Source organism: Macaca mulatta, chromosome 15 (genome assembly GCF_049350105.2).
Source record: "Macaca mulatta isolate MMU2019108-1 chromosome 15, T2T-MMU8v2.0, whole genome shotgun sequence".
Taxonomy (NCBI): Eukaryota; Metazoa; Chordata; class Mammalia; order Primates; family Cercopithecidae; genus Macaca; species Macaca mulatta.
In genome coordinates this window covers 123,684,927-123,704,951 of record NC_133420.1, presented here as the reverse complement: position 1 = coordinate 123,704,951, position 20,025 = coordinate 123,684,927, and the positions used below count along the sequence as shown (strand labels likewise).

The following is a 20,025-nucleotide window of genomic DNA, read 5'->3' as shown; positions in this document are numbered from 1 at the left end:
TGCTCAAGGAGGAGTCCCGAGGGAGGGATCCCATTTCACAGGTGGGCAAACGGGCTGAGACTGGAGCACAGGCCCTGGCCCCGCGGCTCAGGGTGGAGGAGGGAGAGGGCAGCTAGGGCTGTCCCCCCGCCACCCCACTCAGTGGGCGCGTGGCAGCCTGGCAGGTGGGAGGGCTCTGAGGCTCTGGCTTTCCTTGTCCCTGGCCCTCAGATCCCTGAAGGGGCAGGCACTGTGATGACCAAGCAGCAGCGCTGCCCAGTAACGGGACATCATGTCCTGGAGCTCCACATTCCGCGGTCAGCCTGGTTCCCACTGTAACATGCGCAGCGACCCTGCGACTGACTGAGCATGGTCCCTCCAGGAGCCGCACTCATAGCCTCGCCCTGCCAGTGGCATCACCCCAGGGTTAGGGGCCCCCAGCACCTTCTGGGGCAAAGCCTGGGTGCCTCCAGAAACCCCCTGGAAAATGCAAACTCATGATGATTCTGCGGGTTGACAAATATTCTCGTTTCCCCACTAAAAGGCTTGGGGGAGGAGCTGACAAGGGGAGGGAAGCAGGTCTCCGGCCCAGGCTCAGCAGCCAGAGAGAGAGAGAGAGAGAGAGAGAGAGAGAGAGAGAGAGAGAGAGAGTGTGTGTGTGTGACAGAGAGAGGCACACAAGGTGGGAGGAGGGGGCAGTGTGGGGGACATCTGAGGTGGGGAGGCAGTGCCCGGGGGCTTATCCGAGGCAGGTGAGCCCATGTTGGGGGTGTCCTGTCTGGGGGTCTGTGCCAGCAGCTGGATGTGGAGATGCCGGGAACACCAGGGCCAGTCCCAGCTGAAGCAGCCATAGCTGCCGTCATCTCTGAAGCCCTCCTGAGACTGAGGAGCAAGGCAGGCTGAGGGAACTTGAACATTTAATATGGTCAGCACCTGGTAAGATGAAGGTGTTTTTTTGTTTTTGTTTTTTTTTTGAGACGGAGTCTCACTCTGTTGCCCAGGCTGGAGTGCAGTGGCGCGATCTCGGCTCACTGCAAGCTCCGCCTCCCGGGTTCACGCCATTCTCCTGCCTCAGCCTCCCGAGTAGCTGGGACTACAGGCGCCGCCACCACGCCCGGCTAGTTTTTTTGTATTTTCAGTACAGACGGGGTTTCACCGTGTTAGCCAGGATGGTCTCGGTCTCCTGACCTCGTGATCCGCCCGCCTTGGCCTCCCAAAGTGCTGGGATTACAGGTGTGAACCACCGCGCCCGGCCGAAGGTGTGTTTTTTACACAAATTATAAATAATGAAAAATAAGCATTTAGAAAAAGAAGCAGCAGTCCCCTTGGCGGGTCGGCTGGAGGACTCTTTGGTTGAGTGGCGGGTGAGGCCCTGGGTCCGGGGTCTGTCAGAGCCCCCCTAGGTCATCTGCCAGGAAGGCCAGCAGGTAGCGGCTGACATGTCTGTCGATGATGACAGGCGAGAAGCCGAGGACGCGCCGGGTCCCTGGCAGGCCCTTGGGGTCTAGAAGACAAAAGGGGAGGCAAAAAGCTCACGAGCCAGTCCCAGAGGTGAATTCTGTGTTTCCCTCCCTCCCACGGGGGTGGGGGGGAGCGGGCACTGGGGCAGGGTGCTCCCTCCCAGTCATGGTCTTGGCTTGAGTTGAAAAGACAAGAATTAGGGCAGATTCCAGAGCCCCCAGCTCCCACCCAAGTGACCCAGGGGCCTTGAGTCCTGCCATGTGTGCCTGTGTCCTCGCGCCCAGTAGGCCTCCCAGCACGACAAACTCAGGCATCACAGAAAAGGGAGACGGGGCAGGCCAGGCTGGGCGCCAGTAGACGGGCCCTGGGAGGCTCCTATGCATCAGGCCTGTGGCTGGTGGAGAGACCCAAGGCCCTGGGGCACGTGACCTGCTCAAGGGCCCCACATGGCTCAAGGCCACAGGTGTGGCAGGGCTTTGTAACACCCAGAGTCCCGGCTGCACCCCTCCTCCCGCTAGGGGTCATCATTTTCTGGTTCCCAAGGGCGGCAGGAGCCAGTGGACGCTGGGAGCCTCCTCACATCCCATTTCTCATGAGCCCTGCAAGGTGACACCATCCCACTGCTCAAGTGTGGACACTGAGGTGTGGAGAGGCCAAGGGGTCCCAAATTGGGCAGGGTCTGGGGCCCTGGCTTGGTGGCAGAGGGGAAGCAGGCCCAGCCCTGTGAGGGTCCACCTGCACCCACCTGGTGGATAGCAGTACAGGAGCAGGGCCAGTCCCACAGCAAGGCCCAGACCAGCCAGGAAGCTCATGGGTCCTGGGGAGACACCAGCGTGAACAGGGCTCCCCTGGGCCTCAGAGGGGTGGGGTCCTGAGGCTCGGGGGCTGCGCAGGGGAGGGGGTGCCAGGCTGAGGTGCTGCCTGAAGAGCCCCCAAGCGAGCACCTTAGGGGGTCTGTCACCAACAGAAGGCCAGGAATGGAGCCACACTTGGGGTGGAGAAGCCCCTGAGGCGGAGATGGAGCCCTGGGGAGGGTAAAGAGAGAGGGAAAGAGGGAGAGAGAGGGAGGGCAGCAGGGAGGTGTTACCCCTGTCACTCAGCTCGCCGCTCTGGCTGCCCGAGTCTAGCTGTGTGCAATCTGAGTTCTCTAGAAACAAAACCACAGAGCATGGTTAGTCAATGGGCAGGGCCGGAGAGCAAGGTCGTCACCCCATAGGAAGCCCAAGGCCACTGCCGCCTCCTGGGGCCGCCAGGCCAGACCAGGCCGTGGTACCCGAGACCAACCCTCCTCAGGGAACTATGCACAGTCTGGGTCTTCTCCGGTGGTCCAGCTGCTGTGACTTCAAGTGCCACAGGCATAGGGAAGGTCATTGTACCCTGGTGGCCACAGGCACCAAACGCGGCATGAACATTGCTGTGGACAGCGTGGCTGCTGCCGGCCTGGTGGCTGCCTCACTGGGTGCAGCTGGGCCAGAAGCTTTCTGCCCAGGCCTCCCCCGGAGGTTATCCAGCCTGAGACCTGCTGGACGGGCCTAAAGGCACGCGGGAGCCACAGAAGGTGCTCCACCTCCAGTGGGGCCGAGGCTTGGCCCTGCCTGGTTTTGAAAGCCCCCTGTGGCATACTCGTGGCTCGGGAGGGAGAGCCAGTCCCTCCTGCAGGGCTGGGCCTCCCCTCGAGCTCTCCCTGCCCACCATCTGCACTGTGTCCTGTGAGGCCTGGGGAGGCCTCCGGGGGCTCAGAGACCCCCAGCCCAGTAGCCTGGGGTGAGCCACCCAGTCCCTCTGGTCTCTGTCCTGTTGCTTGAGGGCCACGGGGCGGTAGCCCCTCCTCCTAGGGCCCTGACCACAGAGGCGACAGATCAGAGTTGCCGTCTTCACCTCGAGGCGCCCTGAACGTCCCGGCAGCTCTGTGGGCCCAGGCTACTGGCATCCACATGACTCCCGGGGCCTGAGCGCACACTGCCTGAGGACAGGAGCCTCAGAGCTGAAATGCATGTGCTTCGGACCAGCCATCCGGGCCTGACCACGCCCTGTGGAAACCCCCACACGTGTGCAGATCACGGCAATGAAAGGGTTCATCATGGGGTTGGGTAATTCCAGCGGGGACCGCCTAGGAGCGCTATGCAGCTGTGGGAACAAGGCTGCTGTCCACACAGACAGGAAAGGATCCCCCTGGAACGAGGCTAGAAAAGGAAGGGCAAGAGAGGACGCACAAGATGCCCCCTTCTGTGTGAAAACTGCCATGACAGAGAGAGATGGAGAAAGTGGGAGACAGAGACCAACATCTGCACTGCCTGTGCCTGCCACACTCTCCCCTCGGGGCTGAGGGTGGCCTCTGGGGAAGGGCTGAGGCGAGAGGGGATGCCAGGCCTGGGCTGCAGCAGACTTGGGAGGTCACGGAGAACATCCATGGCATCAGCAGCAGGCTGGGGTGCCCTCCCTGGGCCGGCACCAAGCATACATGGTTGGGGACGTGGAACTTACGCAGAGCGTGGCGGCTGGGCAGGCAGCTGTGCAGGGGCTGGGCATGGATATACAGGGCTCGGTAGAACTCCTGGCAGTCCCGCTCGCCGCTCCGCTGCAGGTGGCTCAGGAGGTCACAGAGCCGCACACGCAAGGACGCCTTGGGGTTCCGGAACTGAGGGTATAAGGGAAGATCAGGCCAGGGAAGATCAGGCCAGGGGGGCTGGCTGTGGGTCAGGGCAGGGCACCAAGGTCAGGCCCCCAGCCTCAGCTTCCCCATTGAGTGTCAGGACACCTGCTGGATGGCAGCTCCTGTGACACCCTGCCCCTTACCCACACCACATAGTGCCTGGCATTGCCTCTGTCACAGGCATCACTGCTACTCCTCATACTCCCTGTGGGGTGGGAGGTTGGGAAACAGGCCGGGAGCGGTCACAAAGAAATCACAGGGCTGGCCGGGCACAGTGGCTCACGCCTGTAATCCCAGCACTTTGGGAGGCCAAGGCAGGCGGATCACGAGGTCAGGAGATCGAGACCATCCTGGCTAACACGGTGAAACCCCGTCTCTACTAGAAAATACAAAAAAATTAGCCAGGTGTGGTGGCGGGCGCCTGTAGTCCCGGCTACTCGGGAGGCTGAGGCAGGAGAATGGTGTGAACCTGGGAGGCGGAGCTTGCAGTGAGCTGACATCGCGCCACTGCACTCCAGCCTGGGCAACAGAGCAAGACTCTGTCTCAAAAAAAAAAAGAAAAAAAAAAAAAGAAGAAAGCACAGGGCTGGTGACATCATTCCAAGTGTTAGGACATAGTGTGGCTTCCTGTGTGACCTCAGCCAGCTACTCCACCCCTCTGAGACTTGGTTTCTTCATTTGTAAAAAGGGGATAATGAACCCTCATGGTAGGCTATGACAGGGAATTAATGAAGTGAGGTATAAGTGCTAACTTCTGTTATTTTGCAGTCTACAGGAATGTGATTCAAGTTTTTAAAAAATAAGTTGAAGCTGAGCGCGATGGCTCATGCCTGTAATCCCAGCACTTTGGGAGGCTGAGGCAGGCAGATCAGGAGCTCGAGGTCAGGAGTTTGACACCAGCCTGGCCAACATGGCGAAACCCCATCTCTACTAAGAGTACACAAAATTAGCCAGGCATGGTGGTGCATGTTTAATCCCAGCTACTTGGGAGGCTGAGGCCAGAGGATCACTGGAAACTGGGAGGCAGAGGTTGCACTGAGCCGAGATCACGCCACTGCACTCCAGCCTGGGTGACAGACTCCATCTCAAAAAAAAAGAAAAGAGTGACAAAAGTATTGGCTCTTTTGATGTGTCTGACAGAGAAATGTGTGGTTCTCAAGGTCAGTGGACAGGCCACTGGGCCTTGACCGCCAGGACCCGGAGTCTGTGGCCCAGTGCTGCCACCTGGTGGCAGCATACCATTCTACATGGCCACAGGAAACGAGTAAAACCATGGCAGTGTGGAAATGACAGCCAGATGGGTGGCAGAAGCTATGGTGTCTGTGAGGAAGGAATATGTGGTTTTTCTTGTATAAACATCCGAAACTTTCTAAACTTTCTAAAAGTGAACATGCATTAGACTTCAATTACAATAATAAGAGATGGATTTGAGCTCCTAACTTTTAAAATTACTGTATCACCTTCACAATGGAAGAAGCACCTGAGCCAGTAGCAGGGCCCGTGTTGACTTGTGTTCTGTTGTGGGCCAACCTCATTGTGCCAGGAGATGCCCCAACCCTAAGGATAGCCCTGCATCATGACCCCCTGCCACGTGAGGAAATGACAGCTCCAAGAGAAGGGACTCAATTGGGGTCACCCAGAGGGGAAGGAGGCTGGCAGGACCTGTACCCCGAAGGCCTAGGGGTCTCTGGCACTCACTGCCCATCCCTCTGGTCTTGGTGATAGCTGTTAAGGAACAGGTGGCTCAGTGCGGGCGCCAGAGCCACAGATGTGGGCAGGGTCGGCAGGGTGTGGCTAACTCTCTCATCCAATGTCCCCTCAGGGCCACCTGGCACTGGGGTGATGGGGCAGGACAGACTTCCCAAGACAGAGCCCAGGAATTGCATCTTAAATGCCATCTCCAGCAGAGCCACCCTGCTGTTTCCAGCTCTGCAGCTCTGAGAGGCCAGGGCCATGTGACAGAGCAACAGCCACCGGCCCTGGGCACTTTCCCAAACAATAGGATGAACTCAGGACATGGCCTGGCACTCCTGAGATGAGCGGCCCCGGGCAAGCGGCTGCCTCTTGGGCCTTGGGATCACCTCTGTGAGATGGGGTGATGGGCGCGGTGCCCACAGGGCTGCAGGGCCATCTGGTGATAAGGGCTCTCGGGCAGGCGTTTACCCGGCTCAGCTCAGTCAGTCCACACCACACCTGCCAGGCAGGGCTCTCAGCGTCTGCTCCACACATGGGGAAGCTGGGGTTCCGAGGGGACCAGCCCGCTCAGCACTGCTGAGAGGGGCAGACGGTGGCACGGCCATGGGGTGGGTCAGCATCTGCCTTCCTAGAAGCTCGGTTGCCTACCTGTGACATGCTGGGCTTTCCAGCCGCGTACAGTAACATAGAAATTAGAGAAAAGGAAGCAATTGTTTGCCCACTTTGAACCTTCAGAAGATGCAGAATGCAAAGCACTGTGGCACTAGGGTGGGCCAGGACTATCTGTTCCCCATCCCACTTCAGCTCTCCCTCTGCCTCTGCCCTCCTCACCCCTCCCTCTCGCCCTCTTTCTTGCCTCCCTCCAAGTCTTATACTGTCATGTGCTTCATGTATTGTCACGTTATCTCCTATAATCTCCCAGCAACTCGGGGACAGCATACCCAATGACATAGGAAGAAACTGAGGCACAGAGAGCTGACGTTCTGGGCTTGTTTGGTCCAAAGGGCCCCAAAGGGTCAGTTTGTAGCTCAGGCAGCCTTAGGAGCCAGGTCCAGATATGTCACCTCTGAATCCTGACATACCTAGTGTGTCATTCCCGTGAGAGAATGACCCAGGGCTGGTCACCAGCTTCTCCCAGCCCAGAAGGGAAGGGAAACTGAGCAGTGTCTCGGGCACCCCCCTCACCTCCTCAGCACCTTTTCCGCCTCCTTGTTGGTAAGGATCTGTGGGTAGTAGCGGTTCAGCTGGAGGATGATCCTGTCCACCTGCTGCTCACTCAAGCGCCCGTGGCCTGTCAGGAAAGGCGTGTCCTGCACCAGGCGGTCACAATACGTCTGATCTAAAACAGACAGCACAGGGGCATGAGCCAGCACAGCCCAAGGGGACCAGAGACGACAGCCTTGTACTGACACCACAGGAGGGCATCACCCCCAAAGTGGGTGCCCACCAAGAGGGTGCACCCGCAGAATCACAGCCATCCCAGCCCGTGTGGTGTGCACTGCACAGCTGAGAGCTGCCCCTGGCCTGCCAACCTGCCTGCTGCCAACCTGCCCCACCAGAAGATGGAAGTGAAGGGTTGTGCTGGAAACCCACTTTCACAGAGCTCGCCACAGAAATCAAACTCAGAGGGGCTAAGAATCTACTTTTCATGGGCCACATGCAGGGCCATCAGGAAATAGCTGGGGCCTAGGGTGGCACAGGTGGCTCAGAATGCCCAGGGCCAGGCATGGTGGCTCAGACCAGGTGCGATGGCTCACCCTTGTAACACCAACATTTTGGGAGGCCAAGATGGGCAGATCACTTGAGCTCAGGAGTTCGAGATCAAGAATGCTCAGACGTGGGCTCTGCAGATCTTCACACTGGCACAGATACAGGGACACAGGGCTCAGGGTGGCCCGTGCTGGGATCACAATGGGACACAGTGTGTCTGAAAGGCCTTAAGAAGCTTCTACCAACAGTAAACCAGTGAGTTCTCCCAGAGGGCTAGAAATGCTTTTCATTTGCCTTTTTTTTTTTTTTTCCAGAATCACCATTAAAATATCATTGTACCACTTTTCCATTAAGAATGTTTCTTAGAATGACAGATCTTTAAGGCTGAGCAGTGGAGTGACGACAGGAGGGCATGGAGAGGATGGCACACAGGATCCCCACAGGGACTGAACATGTGCATCACCTTACATACTTGTGGCAGCTTGTCCTGTTTCCCCATGTTCACAAAGGAAATATTTATAGAACATAACACAGAGGAAAATGAGAAGGGAATCTAAATGTGTTGCTATAAAAAGTGAACAAAACACAAAAGAAGGCAGTAATAGAATAAATGAGGGTCAAAAAAGCTACAAGACATACAGGAAACACATAGCAAAATGGCAGTAGTAACACATTCCTTATCAGCAATTAATTCAAATGTAAATAGGTTAAACTTTCCTTTTTTTTTTTTTTTTGAGATAGAGTCTTGCTCTGTTGCCCAGGCTGGAGTGCTGAGGCCCAATCTCGGCTCACTGCAACCTCTGCCTCCTGGGTTCAAGCAATTCTCCCTGGGATTACAGGTGTACGCCACCATGCCCATCTGGTTTTTGTATTTTTTTTTTTTTTTTTTTTTTGAGACGGAGTCTCGCTGTGTCTCCCAGCACTTTGGGAGGCCGAGGCGGGTGGATCACGAGGTCAGGAGATCGAGACTATCCTGGCTAACATGGTGAAACCCCGTCTCTACTAAAAATACAAAAAACTAGCCGGGCGTGGTGGTTTTTGTATTTTTTTAGTAGAGACAGGGTTTTACCATGTTGGCCAGGCTGGTGTCAAACTCCTGACCTCAGGTGATCTGCCTGCCTTGGCCTCCCCAAGTGCTGGGATTATAGGCATGAGCTACCGCGCCCAGCCAAATTTTCCTATCAAAAGGCATAGATTGGCAGAATGGATTTTTAAAATATGAGACAACTAAGTGCTGTCTACAAAAGACTCACTTCAGATCTAAAGACACAAAGAAGTTGAAAATGAAAGGACCTAAAAAAATTCCCATACAAATAGTAACCAAAAGAGAGATGAGGTAACTATACTAACATCAGGCAAAATAGACTATAAGTCAAAAACTATTACAAGAGATTAAAAAGTATATTATGTATTAATAAAAGGATAAATTCATCAAGAATATGCAACAGTTATAAACATATATGCACCAAATATCAGAGCTTCAAAATGTATGAAGCAAACACTGGCAGAGTTGAAGGGAGAAATAGATACCTCTATAATAATATTTGGAGACTTCAAAACACCACTTTCAGTGAGAGACAGAACCACCAGACAGAAGATAAATGAGGAAATAGAGGACTTCAACAACACCATAAGCCAATTATACCTGGTAGACATAAACAGAACACTCCATCCAACAATATAGATATTTTTCTCACGTGCACATGAAACATTCCCCAAGATAGGCCGCAAAACAAGTTTGTGGCCACAAAAACCAGTTTTAATATATTTGAAAAGGTTGAAATCATATAAAATATATTTTCTGACCACCCACAATGAAGCTAGAAATCAATAATAGAAAACTAAAAAATTCACAAATATGTGAAAATTAAATAGCCAATGGGGTGCCAGTCATGGTGGCTCACACCTGTTATCCCAGCACTTTGGGAAGCTGAGGCAGGCAGATCACTTGAGGCCAGGAGTTTGGGACCAGCCTGGCCAACATGGCAAAACCCTATCTCTACTAAAAATACAAAACTTAGCCAGGCATGGTGGTGCACGCTTGTAATCCCAGCTACCTGGGAGGCTGAGGCACAAGAATTCCTTGAACCTGGGAGGTGGAGGTTGTAGTGAGCTGAATTCGTGCCACTGCACTCCAGCCTGGGTGACAGAGCGAGACTCTGTCTCAGACAAACAAACAAACAAACAAGAAAACCAATGGGTCAAAAGAGAAATCATGAGGGAAATTAGGAAGTAACATGAGAAAAGCGGAAACACACACCTACACACACACACCCACACACACACACACACACCCCCCTACACTATGCCAAAACCTAAGGGATGCAGCAAAAGCAGTGCTAAGAGGGAAAATTATAGTTGCAAATGCATATATCTAAAAAAAATCTTAAATCAGTAACCTAACATCACACTTTAAGGAGTGAGAAAAGGAAAAACTAAAGACCAGAGAGCTTGAAGAGCAAACTAAACCCAAAGCTCACAGAAGGAGGGAAATAATCAAGATTAGAGTGAAGACAAATGAAATAGAGAATCGAAAAACAGTGGAGAAAAATCAAGAAAACCAAAGTCGATTCTTTGATGATATCAATAAAAATGACAAAACTAGCTAGACTGACAAAGAAAAATAAGAGAAGACTCAAATTACTAGTATCAGGAATAAAAGTGAGGACATTACCATGAACTTTACAGAAATAAAAAGGAATGTAAGAGAATACTATGAACATTTGTATACCAACAAATTAGATAACCTAAATGAAATGAAAACATTCCTAAAAACACAATCCACCAAAACTAAACCATGAAGAAATAGAAAATCTAACCAATAACTAGTAAGATTAAATCAATAATGAAAAATATCTCAAGAAAGAAAAGCTCAGGACCAGATAGCTTTGCTGGTTAATTCTACCATAAATGTAAAGAACTAATACCAATCCTTCTCAAACTTACAAAAAAAACTGAAGAGGAGGGAACACTTCATAACTAATTCTGTGAGGTCAGCTTTACCCTGATACCAAAATCAGACAAAGTCACTTCAAGAAAAGAAAACCACTTTGGGAGAGAGAGGCAGGAGAGTCACTTGATGCCAGGAATTCAAGACCACACTTGGGCAATACAGCAAGACCTTGTCTCTATGAAAAAAAAGAAAATGGAAAAGACTACAGACCAATACTCCTTAGGAATATTGATGGAAAAAATCAACAAAATCCAGCAAATCAAATTCAGCAGCATGTTAAAAGAAGTATACATTGATTTGTTCCTGGAATACAAGGATGGTTCGACATGTAAAAATCAAAAATCAATCAATGAAATATACCACATTAATAGAATGAAGGAAAAAATACATGGCCATTTCAGTTGTTTTAGAAAAAGCATTTGATAAATGTCAACATCCTTTCTTGATATAAATATTTAATTAATTAGGTCTAGAAGATGGTATGGTTTGAATGTGTCAACAAGCATGTATTGGAAACTTAATCCCCAAAGTAACAGCACTGAGAGATAGAACCTAATGGGAGGTGTACAGGTCATGAGGGCTCTACCATCATGAATGGATTAATGCCAATTACAAAAGGGCTTGAAGTTTCGGGTTTGTTTTCTTCCTCTTAATCCCTCTCATTCTCTCTAGCCCTTCTGCCTTCCACCATGGAATAACACAGCAAGAAGACCCTCATCAGATGCTGGCTCCCTGATCTTGGACTTCCAAACCTCTGGAAGCATGAGCCTATACATTTCTGCTCATTATAAATTCCCTAGTTTCAAGTGTTCTGTTATAGCAGCACAAAATGGACTAAGACAGAAGGAAACTTCATCAGCATGATAAAGGCCATAGAGTTGGCACTCTGTCTCTGCAGGTTCCATATCCAGGGATTAAATCAACAGCAGATATAAAATATTTGGGGAAAAGCAATACAAAATAAGACTACAGCCAAAAAATACAAGTTTTAAAAATACAGTACAACGATTTACATAGCATTTACATTGTGTTAGGTATTACAAGTAACCTAGAGATAATTTAAAATATATGGAAGGATGTGTGTAGGTGCAAATATTATAGCACTTTATATAAGGGATTTGAACATCCTCAGATGATTTTGAGGGGATTCCTGGAATCATCCCACCTCATATATTGACGGACATTTTTATATGAAAAGCCCACAGCTAACATCATACCTTAATGGTGAAAGACTGAAAGCTTTTTCTTTAAGATCAGGAACAAGATAAAGATGTCTGCTCTTACCACTTATATTCAACATAGTACTGGAAGTTCCAACCAGAGCAATTAGGCAAGAAAAGGAAAAGGGAATAAAAGGCATTCAAATTGTAAAGGAAAAAGTAAAATTTTCTCTGTTCACAGATGACATGATTTTATATATAGAAAATCCTAAAATCTTTTTCTTTGAAGTTAGAGCTAATTAAAAGCATGCAGCAAGGTTGCAAGATATAAAATCAACACACAAAAATATTTCATCTCTACATACTAACAATGAACAATCCAAAAATTAAGAAAACGACTCAATTTATAATAGCATTGAAAAGAATAAAATACTTAGGAAGAAATTTAATCAAGAAGGCAAAAATCTTGTACACTGAAAGCCACAAAACATTGCTGCAAGCACTACCCAAAGCAATCTACAGATTCAATGCAATCCCTATCAAAATCTCAAGTGTTTTTTGCAGAAACAGAAAAACCCATCCTAAAATTCATATAGAATTTCAAAACAAAATACCTGTATAGCCAACAAGAAAAAAAAACTTAAAAAACAAACAAACAAAAAACAGGGTTGGAGGACTCATATTTCCTGCTTTCCAAACTTACTGTAAAAAGATACAATAATGAAAACAATGTGGTACTATCATAAAGACAGATATATGGGTCACTGGCATAGAATAAGAGAGTCTAGAATTAAACCCTATTTTTAATTAAAAGAGTGGAAAAAAAGAGTGAAAAAATAGTTCACATAAATGGGAGAAATATTTGCAAAGCATGTATCTCATAAGGGATTAGTATCCATACTCTATAAAGAACTCCTACAACTGAACAGCAAAAGACACAAAGAACCCAATTCAAAACTAAGCCAAGAACTTGAATAGACACTTCTCTAAAGAAAATATACAACTAGCCATCAAACACACAAAAAAATGCTTATCAGGCCAGGCACGGTGGCTCCCGCCTGTAATCCCAGCACTTTGGGAGGCTGAGGCGGGCAGATCACCTGAAATCACCTAAGGTCAGGAGTTTGAGACTGACCTGGTCAACATGGAGAAACTCTGTCTCTACTAAAAACACAATAATTAGCCGGGCATGGTGGTGTGTGCCTGTAATCCCAACTACTTGGGAGGCTGAGGCAAGAGAATCACTTGAACCCAGGAGATGGAAGTCGCAGTGAGCCGAGATTACGCCACTGCACTCCAGTCTGGGAAACGGAGCAAGACTCAGTCTCAAGAAAAAGAAAAAGAAAAAATGGTCATGATTACTCATTAAGGAAATTCAAATAAAAATCATAATGAGATATCGCTTCATACTCATTAGGATAGCTATACATTAATATAACAAATGTTGGTGAGGATATGGAGAAATTCAAACTTATGGGCATTACTGCTGAAAATGTAAAATAGTGCAGCCACTGTGGAAAAAAACAGTATGGCAGTTCCTCAAAAATCTAAACATAGAATTATCGTATGATGGCTGGGCACGGTGGCTCACACCTATAATCCCAGCACTTTGGGAGGCTGAGGCAGGCAGATCACGAGGTCAGGAGAGCGAGACCATCCTGGCTAACATGGTGAAACCCGGTCTCTACTAAAAATACAAAAATTAGCCAGGTGGGATGGCAGGCGCCTGTAATCCCAGCCACTTGGGAGGCTGAGGCAGGAGAATCGCTTCAACCTGGGCGGCAGAGGTTGCAGTGAACTGAGATTGCACCACTGTACTCCAGCCTGGGCAACGGTGAGACTCTGTCTCAAAAAAAAAAAAAAAAGAATTACCATGTGATCCAGAAATTCTTCTAGGTATATACCTTAGACAACAAAAAGCAGGAACTCAGTCGGGGGTGGTGGCTCATGCCTGTCATCCCAGCACTTTGGGAGGCCAAGCTGGGCAGATCACCTGAGGTCAGGAGCTCAAGACCAGCCTGGCCAACATGGCGAAGCCCCGTCTCTACTAAATACAAAAAGCTAGCCAGGCATGGTGGCACTCGCCTGTAGTGCCAGCTATTCAGGGGGTTGAGGCATGAGAATCACTTGAACCCAGGAGGCAGAGGTTGCACTAAGCCAAGATCACCAACACTGCACTCCAGTGTTGGGCAACAAAGTGAGACTCTGTCTTAAATAAATAAATAAATAAATAAATGCAGGAACTCAAATGGATACTTGCACACTGGTTTTCATAGCAGCACTATTCAAAATAAAGATGGAAATAGTGCAAATGTTCACCAGAAGATGAATGAATTATCAAAATGTGGTATATACCTATGTACAACAGAATATTACTCAGCCCTAAAAAGGAAGGAAATTATGATACATGGATGTCACAACATGGATGAACCTTGAAAACATTATGTTAAGTGCAATAAACATGGCACAAAAGGACAAATATTATATGATTCCAATTATATGAAGTACTTAGAGGAGTCAAATTCATACAGACAGAAAATAGAATAGAGATTACCAGGAGGTGTGAGCAGAAGGAGAAAGGGCAGTTATTGTTTAACGGGTACCAAATTTCTGTTTGGGATGATAAAGAAGCTCTGGAAATGGACAGTGGTGACAACTGCACAACATTGTGAGTGTATTTAGTATCACTGAAGTGTACACTGAAAGATGGGTAAGAAGGTAAATTTTGTTTCTGTATATTTTCTCACAAAAAAATGTAAATGGATAAATAAACTCTGGTTTATCCATACAATGAATATTATTCAGTGCTAAAAAGAAACGAAGGCTGAGTGTGGTGGCTCACGCCTGTCATCCCAGCACTTAGTGAGGCTGAGGCAGGTGAATCGCTTAACCTGGGAGGCAGAGGTTGCAGTGAGCCGAGAGTGCGCCACTGCACTCCAGCCTGGGCAACAGTGAGACTGTCTCAAAGAAAAAACCAAAACAAAAACAGTGTCATCGTGTTGGACATAGCGGGGCCCCCTCTTGGGTTTCCTCCTTGAGGCACAGACTCAACAGACTGTTTTACTTTCTCATGCCTCTTTCCAGTTGCCACTTCCTCCTGGCTGGCCTTTCTGCCCCCCAGAATGTGGACCCGCCCCAAAAGCAACCATGCTCTGTGGGGCCCTGTGCAGACCCTACAGACCCAGGCCCAGGTGAGAACAGCCCATCTCAGCATGCTCGCCCTGCGCCGGGCTGGGGACCACGGCGATGGGCAGATCCATCCACATCCTCCAGGGGCTCACAGTGTAGGGGTATGGGCTGGCATTCACCAAGCAACCCCGCAAACACATCCTTAACCCCACAGATACCTGCCCTCCAGAGAACAACAGGGGGGCCATCCTGGTTCACAGGGTCCCTGGTGATGCCCACATTGAGGCCATCAGCCACCCTATCATCTGGCTGAAGCCACTTGCCATGGGCCGCGCAGGGAGGCAGATGGCTGGGGGCTGACTCAGCCCTCACCTGCACTGAGTCCGCCAGCAGCCCCACCATGGTGAGGAAGCTGAGCGCAAGGCCGTCAAGTGACCTGCCAAGGCCACATGGACAGGCCCAGCTGGGCGGTCTGGGTCCAGCGCCTATAGTCCTCTAGTTAAAAGAACTAAGATGAATTAGCCAAGATTCACAGAGCAATCCCACACGTCTGGCACTCTGTGAGCCCTGCGTCTACCTACAACCTTCATCCTTCCAACAGCCCTGCAACATAGGGACAACCACCAGCCCCGTTTTCAGATAGGGAAACTAAGGCACAGTGAGACGATAAGGTACCTGCCCAAGACTGCAACCAGATACGAAGTGACAGATCAAGATTCAGGCCCAGGCACAGCCGTGTTGAGGACCACCTCTTGACATCCAGACATTCTGCCTCTCTAATTAACATGCGACTTCACTGTAATCAGTGACAGCAGTCTACTCCCTGCCAGACCAAGAGACCAAGAGCAGGCCCAAGGCTGTCCTCCCCAGCACTGCCCACTTGGCTAAGAATCCAGTAGTTAGGTGCTCACTAAAGAGTTCTGCAGGCTGGACACGGTGGCTCACGCCTATAATCCCAGCACTTTGGGAGGCTGAGGCAGGTGGATCATGAGGTCAGGAGTTCAAGACCAGCCTGGCCAACACGGTGAAACCCCATCTCTACTAAAAATACAAAAGAAATTAGCTGGTTGTGGTGGCACACGCCTGTAGTCCCAGCTACTCAGGAGGCTGAGGTAGGAGAATTCCTTGAACCCGGGAGGCACAGGTTGCAGTGAGTCAAGATAGCGCCACTGCACTCCAGCCTGGGTGACAGAGTGAGACTCTGTCTCAAAAAAAAAAAAAAAAAAAAAAAAAAGAGTTCTGCAATGAATGGTCCAAGGCCCAAGGGCAAGCACGGTAGGTGGACGGTGGCCAGCATCCTGTAGCGGCCTCCTCCTGCCCTGCAAGCCGCTAACCAGGCGGAGCCTCCGCTGCTGCACAGCCATGAGTCACCGTGAGCCGAGAGTCAGCTGGCACAGGCCGCAAGATCTGGGGGCTGAAGCCAGGCTCCGCGGCTTGGGGGCTCTGTGCTTCCTGTGGTTGCGAGTTGTGCACACAAACACACAGCACTTGGAAGCCAGAAAAGGCACGAGAAACGAAACCATCTCAGTGCCAGCTCCCGATAAACAAGTCCCTGAACTGTTTTTATAGGACAAAGGAAGATGGCTTGCTCTGGCACAGACCCGGCAAGCCTTCACCATGCCCTACATCCCTTTTCTTCTTGCCAAGCTGGCACCAGCACTATAGACCCCCACTCTATTACCCCAACATGAACCTTCTTATCAGCTCAGACTGATGCCCTCAGCCTGGCATTCGAGGCCCCATGGGAGCTGGCCCCACCCACTCTCACCCAGCCCTCCAGGCCCATGAGACTTCCTGCGTGGCAGTCCCCAACAGCACCATCCTGTCTGGGAACCTTGCCCCAGGCTGAGAATACCTGTTCCTCGGTTTCCACCTGGTTAATTCATGTTCACCTTGCTATCCTACGTGCAAGAGGGCTTCCGAAGCTCCTGTCATCCCCAACCAATTGGAGTCCAGACACTTGGGCATCAACCTCCACTCCCGAATTTTTTTTTTTTTTTTTTTAGACGGAGTCTCGCTCTGTCGCCCAGGCCGGAGTGCAGTAGTGCGATCTCGGCTCACTGCAAGCTCCGCCTCTCGGGTTCACGCCATTCTCCTGCCTCAGCCTCCCCACTAGCTGGGACTACAGGCGTCCGCCACCACGCCCAGCTAATTTTTTGTATTTTTAGTAGAGACGGGGTTTCACTGTGTTAGCCAGGATGGTCTTGATCTCCTGACCTCGTGATCCACCTGCCTCGGCCTCCCAAAGTGCTGGGATTGATTACAGGCTTGAGCCACCGCGCCTGGCCCCCTCCCGTATTTCTTCCAGAAGCCCCCTTGTCTCAGTGCTCAGCCCAACTAAAACTGCTCACTCGCCGGCACAGCCCGGGGGGTAACTTGTCAAGCACCTGCCCCACACAGACACCTCCTCAGTGTTCTGCAGGCACTGGCTCACATGCGCTGCTTGCAGCGAGGGCTGGCGGGAGGCAGGACCCCAGTTGGTGCAGGGAGGTGGTGAGCCTGGGACTATGGGTCTGCAGCCTTGCAGGGTTGTTCATATGACCCTCCCAGAGCTGTGCTCCAAGGGCCTTGGCTCTCCATGCCAAAGACTAAGGCTTGTGAGGGAATGTCTCCAGGCCCAGTGAGTAGACCCAGCAGGTAGGAAGCACACACTGGAAAAGGTGAGGCCTACAATCAGAGCCTTCAGGGACCCCTGCCTGACGTGATCTCCCAGCTCCAGCGTCCCCTTATGCAAGGAAGCTTCCCTGACAGAGAGCAAGGGACAGGGTCCCTTTGTGCAGGAAGGCTTCTCAATGGACAGCAAGGCCTCAGGCTCTGCCAATACCTAGTCCCTGGGACAGGGCTCCCTGGAGACCAGCATAGCTCTGAGTTGTGTCCCACGCATTCTGATGAACTCACGAAGGGAGTTAAGGAATTCCAGAGTGGGCAGGGCACAATTTGACTTTGTTTTCCCATCTGTACACAGACAAGATACTCCACGTGTCCCCATCTGATCATTTTCTTCCTTTTTTCTTTTGAGACGGAGTCTTGCTCTGTTGTCCAGGCCGGAGTGCAGTGGCGCCATCTCGGCTCACTGCAAGCTCCGCCTCCTGGGTTCAAGAAATTCTCCTGCCTCAGCCTTCCCAGTAGCTGGGACTACAGGTGCCCGCTACCACGCCCGGCTAATTTTTTGTATTTTTAGCAGAGACGGGGTTTCACCATGTTAGCCAGGATGGTCTCGATCTCCTGACTTTGTGATCCGCCCGCCTGGGCCTCCCAAAATGCTGGGATTACAGGCGTGAGCAACGGCGCCCGGTCCCCATCTGATCATTTTCAGACAGGAATCACCCAACATAGGGTCCAATGCACAGTAAGTGCTCAGATATGAGAGCCACAAATAAGAAGGGTTAGAAGGGAGGACAAAGGGGAGCAGGTGGCAGCTGGGGGGTCTCTTGTGGCCTAGGCTGGAAGTCTCTTCTGACCTGGTGTCCTGGAAGTCGTCAGTTTCCAGCCCATGAGATCCTATTTGTGTGCAGGACCTAGGCTGAGACTCAAGTGAGAGCACTGAGAGAGGACTAGGGACTTCTGGGGCCAACCTGAGCCCCTGAGCCAATTCTGCTCCATGAAGCAGAACAGTGAGAATGAAGTACAGCTTCTGGGAACCCCCATACTCCCTGACCGGGCTGCCATGGGGTCCTTTACCAGCCCATCACCCTCATGGGGCTTCTCCAACAGGGGAAGGTCCACAGAGCAGGGTCACCCTGTTTGGGATCAGGAGGATGGTGGGCAGGTCCCCAGAGAGGCCCTGGGGAGGAAGGCTGGGCTGGGGCCACTAGTGTGGAGCACAACAACACTGGAGGGTCCAGTCGTTGTCCCCGATTCCCTTAGGCCTAAACAGGGGCAAGACCGTCGTGGACCCCCAAAAGAGTCTGGGAGGCTCCAAGAGTCCCACAGAAACCACATGCAGCCGAGGAACGCACCGCCTGTGCTGCGAGGTCGTTGGGGTGGTTGCAAGGATGGAGCGTTGTTTCCGTGACCAGAATCATAGCAGGACCGCTGTGAATTCTCTCTGTTGTCATTTCTACCACCTCCTACTCTTTCATACCAAATTCCCCACCACGGGACACCTCCCAACACACAGACTGGCAGTGGCCGAGCCCAGACCCTGGCTGTGCAGCCCCACCCTGGAGCTGTCTTGTCGCCCCCGCCCTTTTCAGGCCCCGCACCTGGCCACCACCCATCGTGCCCCACCCCGCCTCGGCTGGCACGGCCCCGCCGGGCAGAAGCCCGGGACACCCACCACCTCGCAGGGGTGCACCCGCGCACCACCGGCAGCTGACGGGCCAAGGTCACTCGGCCCCCGCAGCCCAGGCGCGGCCTGCAGGCAACTCGCAAGACAGCCGGACCCTCCGGCCGGGCCACCCATCCAGGGCGCCCGCATCCCTGCCGCCCAGCCAGCCCCGTGCCCACCTGTCATGGCGACGGACACAGCGCCGCCCGCAGTCCCCAGCTGTCTACCCCTCCGCGCGTCAGCCCCTCGGTCAGCCGCCCAGTACAGCCTTTCCAGTGACCGCCGCCCGCGGGCCGTCCTCGCCCGCCCCTTTTGGCTAGGCCCGTCCCCCGACTTCGGCGGTGTAGACTCGGGGGCTCTAAACCCCGCCCCTCGGCGAGCCCTGCCCCCTTCCCGCTAGGCCCCGCCCCTTCCGCGCCCACTACGGCGCCGCCAGGGCTCTAAACTCCGCCCCTCACTCGAATCCCGCCCCCTTGCCGTCCTGGGATAGGCCGCTACGAAGATCCTTGAGCCTTGCCCCTCACTCGAGCCCCGCCCCCTCCGGATCGGCTTCCGCGCCTCCAGGAGTCCTGAGCCCCGCCCTGCACCCGAACCCCGCCCTCTCCGACGAAGGTTTCCAAGCTTCAAGGACCCACTGGGCCCCGCCCCTCACTCGGGCCCTGCCTCCTCCGGCACGGCTTCCGCGCCTCCAGGAGCCCTGGGCCAGCCCCTCGCTCGAGTCCCGCTCCCCTGCGGCGTCGGCCTCCGCGCGTCCAGGGGCCCTGAGCCCCGCCCCTTCCTGCTATACCCAGCCATTGCGGGCGTGGGCGGGCGCCACCGGACCGCCCGCCCGCCCCTCCCAGCGTCCGTTAGGGCGCCGCGAGGGGCCCAGAGTCCCTCCCCTTGCTGGGCCTACAACGCCGTCGCAGCGGCCTTAAGCCCCGCCTATCACTGGAGCCATGCCCGCGTCCGAGTCCCACCCTCACCGCTGCCAGAGCTACGGCGGCCGCGCGCCTTCGTGGCCGCGCCCGCTCCT

At 52.2% G+C, this 20,025-nt stretch overlaps 1 protein-coding gene across 4 annotated transcripts; it reads right to left on the bottom strand.

Moving 5' to 3' along the window:
• Positions 1 to 879: 879 nt before the first annotated feature.
• Positions 880 to 19,287, bottom strand: CARD19 (caspase recruitment domain family member 19). Of its 4 annotated transcripts, NM_001260938.1 has the most exons (6): positions 19,190 to 19,266; positions 6,985 to 7,127; positions 3,925 to 4,078; positions 2,528 to 2,587; positions 2,186 to 2,257; positions 1,348 to 1,483 (listed from the first exon to the last, which is right to left on the bottom strand). In NM_001260938.1, exons 1-6 carry the CDS (start codon positions 19,194 to 19,196, stop codon positions 1,368 to 1,370), a joined length of 552 nt encoding a protein of 183 aa, NP_001247867.1. In that variant the 5' UTR covers positions 19,197 to 19,266; the 3' UTR covers positions 1,348 to 1,367. The 4 variants fall into 4 exon arrangements, with proteins under 4 accessions (XP_014972734.1, XP_077821673.1, XP_014972735.1 ...); XM_015117248.3 differs by having other exon boundaries at positions 880 to 1,483; positions 2,186 to 2,587; positions 19,190 to 19,287; XM_077965547.1 differs by lacking the exon at positions 2,186 to 2,257 and having other exon boundaries at positions 880 to 1,483; positions 19,190 to 19,287.
• Between the last annotated feature and the right edge of the window lie 738 nt (positions 19,288 to 20,025).